This window comes from Cimex lectularius, unplaced genomic scaffold, assembly GCF_000648675.2.
Source record: "Cimex lectularius strain Harlan isolate CLEC.00 unplaced genomic scaffold, Clec_2.1 scaffold163, whole genome shotgun sequence".
NCBI lineage: Eukaryota > Metazoa > Arthropoda > Insecta > Hemiptera > Cimicidae > Cimex > Cimex lectularius.
Window position 1 is genome coordinate 370218 of NW_019392826.1, and position 6000 is coordinate 376217.

The 6000-nt window shown below is 35.6% G+C and overlaps 1 protein-coding gene across 1 annotated transcript in view; it reads left to right on the forward strand.

Moving 5' to 3' along the window:
- LOC112127441 overlaps positions 1–791 on the forward strand; it is a 194351-nt gene extending 193560 nt beyond the window's left edge. Inside the window, exon 4 of the mRNA XM_024228463.1 lies at positions 699–791. Coding sequence (XP_024084231.1) covers positions 699–791 — 93 coding nt within the window. The remainder of the gene's footprint in view (positions 1–698) is intronic.
- The last annotated feature ends 5209 nt before the right edge of the window (positions 792–6000 follow it).

A 6000-nucleotide genomic window follows, 5' to 3' on the forward strand; every position in this document is an offset into this window, starting at 1 on the left:
AAGACCACTAAACATAATGGGGTTATTAAGAGAAATGATGAAGGATGGTGTTGTTACAATTATTGATAAATTACGATGGGACAACGTTGTTTATATGATTCAATTAATTAAGGTTTTTAGTCGAGATGAAAAAGTCAGTGTCACGAGCGGGATTTGAACCCACAACCTTCAACTTGATACGCCGCTGCTCTAGCACTTGAGATATCGTGACTTCGATCCACTCGGCCACTTAAATCCCATCTCAACCCCACCTTTTGAATGTTCCTTCCTTTTTGCCATTATTTGAGATGGGAAGTTAGTGTCCGAGTGGATCGAAGTCACGATATCTCAAGTGGTAGAGTAGCGGCGTATTAAGCCGAAGGTCGTGGGTTCGAATCCCGCTCGTAACACTGACTTTTTTATTTCGACTAAAAACCTTAATTAATTGGATGATATTAATTGGTCAAGCGGACCACGAAAACTAGTGGAGTTGTTTATATGGTTACGTGTGCATGCAACCAAAAATATATAAGTAAGACCCAATTTCTTAAAAAACGTGTAAACAACACAATAATAGTGCAACAAATGTAATAGAAATAAAATATAAAACAAATGTGATATTTATTTATAACTGTTTTATCTTGAAGAATATGCTGAGGCTTTAGACAGTTCGAATATGATTATTATGTGAAAAATTAATTCAAATTTTTTTGTTTCAGAGAGTCTTCGTGTTTACAAATCATCTTCTCAATGAACAAGGTAATATTTTATTAGTCATATTTTTCATTATTTTATTGAATAGCATTAGGTAAAATGTGAATACAGTACAGATTTAATAGACGATGTTGTATAGGGCTATCCATTTCCATACAAAAATTTTTAAATACAGCTGAGATCTCGATGAATCTGAAATTTCACAAAATTCGTTGAGCTAACTAGCCGAAATCCAAAAGTGGCTTAGTTGGCAGGTAATCGGCAAAATTTTGTTAAATGCCGAGGCAGCCAATAGTCAGGCATTGATCACAAAGTACGATTCTTTCGGAAAAACACGTTAAACGGCACGTGGCGTTGCCCGAGGGGTTGCCGACCCTCATCTCCGATGCCGGGATGACGGTAGTGTGAACATAATTGAATGTGGGGTGGAACTGTGCCAAAGGACCTATTTTGTCACTTGGATTTTTACACCTCTCCTCCTTAGGTGTTTTCTATTGCCGCTTTATTCTTCAATTAATTATTATATTTAAAAAAAATTTTCGTCTCCAACGGCTTGAAACTTTCACCTCTTGCGGAATCGAATGCTGAGATTATTTAATTGTGGGTAGAATTTGTTTAAAATAAAATTAACGATTTGAAAAAAGACAGGTCTACAATTTTTGAAAAACCCTGCATGTATGTCATGAAGCTCGTAAAACAAAAACAACGCCATATAAAATATCAAACATGGTTTCAAAAGTTAATTAATAAAAAATATATTTAGTATATTTACGAAGTTCTAAATATAAGAACAGTTATGAATCACAGCCGCTTAGCAAAAATTATTACGTCATTATGGATGCAATGTATATTAGATATTTTTATTAAGGAGGATTATTATTACATACGTTGAGGATTTATCTATGAACGTTGGTTAAATTCAAACAAATGGGCAAATTTTTCTATAAATTATGAGAATATACATCGAATTAAAATAGGCTCTTATACTGTATGAAATGCAAACTTAATTTTTCTCACATTATTTATTATTATTAAAAACTAGAGAACGAAGTTTTTAAAATTTATTTATATTTGTAAAAGAGGCAGGTACGACGAAGTTATTTGATGCTTGCCCTCCCTAAGGAATCGCCGAAACCTAGGCCTAAGTCCGAAGTCGCGTATATTTTCTGCTGTACTGACATCTGAAGTTCGTAACCGAATGCGGATGTCCTAGTTACGCCAGGAACCCAGGCGCATTTATGCTTCTTCAGGCGGCATGATTTCTTTCATTTCATTTAGCTCGAAGCACATACTGGCCAAAGGGCTTTTTCTACACACGCCGGTTTCAGCTCGAAGTCCCTGTGAGTAAAGCCTATCGAGCCTCTGCAGGTGCGTTTTTCGGGCTGAAAAGTAAGGCATACAACCATAAAACAAGGTTGAACATAGCAGCGAGCAAGATATTTTCAGAAGAGTCATTTCATCTTGAAAAATTAGTTGACTTAATCACCAGATAAAAGCGAGAGTAAAATTTAAGTTTAGTTTGTATTCAAATATTTGATGACACCAGGAGAAATATTTGCCTAATGTGGACCTCTTTGAAATAAAAACAGTTAGAAAGAATAAAAGAGGCAGTTGTATTAACAAGACTGTAGATCGAGTATTGTAAAGAAACCCAGTGTCATCTGATGGTTCATGAACCGCCTTCCATATGCAACGTGTGCAATGAATTTTGCATTGCTCAGAATAATTGAAAATCTGGAAACGCTAGGTAGGAAACTGGGTGGGAAAGCGTATCTCAGCCGAGCGCCAACAATTCTGGCACCTCCGCAATGCCAGTTTGGGGTGAGCGTTATCCTGGTGGAAAACAACCCCCTTGCGATCTGTCAATCGCTGTCTTTAATCTCTCCAATTGAGCGAAATTAATGATCTGATCGGGTGCAAAATCTCACATAAAGCATCACCTTGTAATCTCTACCCAAGTAAATGCACAACTTTCCTTTCTTGGGATGCAATCGGGCTTTCGGAGTTGCTAACGGCGAGTCGCTGCATTTCCACTGTAATTTTTTGTCTCTCAACATTGTTAAATATTCATTTACGTTTTAGTGGTCTGACCAAGGTATATCTTTCAATTCATTATTCTCTTGGTTGAGATAAAAAGTCAGTGTCACGAGCGGGATTCGAACCCACGACCTTCGGCTAAATACGCCACTACTCTTGGACACCAACTCTCTATCTGAACCTACAACCGTTCGAACGTTCCCTCTTTTTCCCATTTTCAAATGTCGTGTAATCAGGATTCGATTCTCAGCGACTTATGAAGTGGCCACGGGGAGCTGTTTAGTGAAGTGATACTTCTTTTACTTATTAAATATTAATTCATTTACGTTTTTGTGGTTAATTGACCAAGTTACATCTTTCAATTAATTATTCTTTCCATGTAAGTTCTTCGTTGAGATAAAAGAGGATCGAAGTAGCTAAAATAGCTCAAGCGGTAGAGTAGCGATGTATTTAGCTGAAGGTTGTGGGTTCGAATCCCGCTCGTGACACTGACTTTTTTTATCTCAACCAAGACCTTACATGGAAAGAATTGGTATATTTGGTTGCATTACATCCCATGCTATCAATCTCTAAAAATGTATCATTTATATTCCATTTATGAAGGAATCACATATGAGGGTGCATCAAATATTTCCAGGCGCAATCAGTTGCGTTGAAACGTTTGAACACAGCATAGAAAGCGAAGAGAAATAGCACATCAAATGTCAAAAATTTGCTATTTCTCTACATTTTAAGTGAACAAAACAGCTCGTAACGTTCCGAGATCTAGATTGACACATGAACTACTCCCTTTTAAGAGTGTGCAATCAAGTAGTTCTAGAAACGTTATCGACTTATTTTACCACCCAATGTACTAAGCCAAATAAGTCTTCAGGGATGATTCGAAAACCCTCAGCTAGGAGCGGCCATCATATGAGCAAATCAAAAATAGGTACTTTTTCCTTCACATCTCAGTAATTAAAGTCCCCAGTTGTTTACAATTAATACTTGAATGTTTAACCAGACAAAGCGACTGTCGGATGTCATCCTTGACGTCTCACAAGCCTTCAACCGTGAATGGCATTTGACACTGCTGTGGAAAGCTAAAGTCTACCCATTGACTATTATCCCGTTCGCAAATCCTACTTATCCGATGATCTCTTTCTTGAAGCCTCCTTTATATGGAATTTAGATAGGATTTTAGATATATCCATTTTTCTATCTTGATACTCCTCAACGGAGTATCTATCGAAATGCAATCATTTATCGAACATTTAACCACGTAGTCACTCACGAACTATAAAAAATCTTATATTTGTCACTTCAAACTATTTTATCAAAATTGCCTTGCATCTATTATAGGTGTGGGTTATGTTACAGAATAACATTTTAAATTATAATATGTACACAAGAGGTAGAATGTGAATTCCAGCTTACCCTTTTGAATAATTCACCAACATCAACGACTCGTGTTCAGGAACGTCAAAACCAATTGGCCTTTGTATTAGCCAAATTGCCATTTATACTACCACTGCACACATTTCTTAATCACAAGGAGATAACATGGAGTTCAGTTTACTCAAAATTATTTAAAAAATGGTAAATTTAAAATCTTATTGTTGTTAATTTGATTAACAAGGGGATGACTATGTGGGTGGGTGACGGATTTGTTCAAAACTATTTTGGTAATTTTACACTTCAAAATATCACACACGTATACTCCACTTGTGGTGAATAGGCCCTGGTTTCGCTTTATATTTAAAAGTTGAAATTTTCTGTTTTTGAATTTTTTAATGCAATTATTTTAAAATTTCAACTACGTGAACGTAATTTTACAGCTTTCTTTATGTAGATTGCAATAAAAATATATTAAAAGCTGTCAATACTTATCAATAAGCAAAAAATTCTAAAAACCAAATATATTTCAAGTAAATTACGTCATAATGTTACCCATAATGACTCTTAAATAAAAAAATTTCTTTGAATTTATATTTATCGAATTTTTGAGCCCTGAAATTTGTCCAAGAAGTCGTTATTGGAAAAGTAGGGATATTTATGGAAAACTTATTGTCTCTTGTCAACAAATATTCCACATTTACAATAACAACTTGTTTATTAGAATAGATTAATAGATTTGGAATTCGTAATAAATCTATTTAATGGGGTTATGAAGTTTTTTTTTCAAAATCTGCCTTACTGACATTCTTAGGGCAAGATCTAATATCATTTTTTTTTTCAAAAGTACATAAATTGTCAGGTGCATTTTACACCTATATAAAACATGAAAATCGGATTATTATTTCTATTTAAGAAACGAGGTTAAATTTCTGGCAAATAATTTTTTGCTATTTTACGTATTTTCTGAAAGAAATATTTTTCATATTTTGCATGGTACTATAGGTCGTTAAAAAGCTACGTTCCTCTTCTTTCAAATTATTTGACGGTAAAGTACTTTTAGCCGTTTTTGAATTATTATTAACCAATTATTATTTTTAATAATAATGTATTCTAATGTAACGTTTTCTTTACATAAATATTAGTTCCAGAAGATAAGCATACGGGTCGAAACGCGACACTATTGGTTAAATCAATAGGACGACGTGCTCATTATTGGAAAATTAACTCTACAAAATAAAAAATATACTTTTTATTGCCATCAACATAAAAAGTGCTGTAAAATGTTTGTCTCGCCCAACTCTTCTTCATCAATGCCTGTCCCCATACCCGCTTTCTCTGGACTCTCATTCAGTTCGTCTAACTTCTATTTCTACTGTCTAACCCCAACCGAAGTCCTCGAGGCCATAACCAAATCCCACTTCAATGCCATTGGAGTTGATGGCATCCCTATCCATTTTCTTAAACTCTGCCTCCTAGTATTACTACCTTTTCTTCTTCACATCTATAACTACTCACTCCAAAACTCTGTTTTACCGTCAGTCTGGCTTGTCCACCCTGACAATAAAACCCACAACCCATCCTCCCCTAGAGACTACCGTCCCATTTCCATCCTCTCAAACCTGTCCAAGCCCTTAGAAAGATTAGTCCAAGCACAAGTTTCCAGGCACCTTGAACAGTCACATCTTCTCAAACCCCTCCAGTCTGGCTTCCGCCAAGGTTATTCCACGCAATCAGCACTAATAAAAATTATCAGTGACCTCCACTTAGCAATGGACCAACGGAAAGTTACTGTACTTGTCCTTCTTGATTTTTCCAAAGCCTTCGATTCTGTCCCTCACTTATCTCTCCTCTCTAAACTCGAATCTTTTTCCTTCTCCTTACCTTACCAATCGC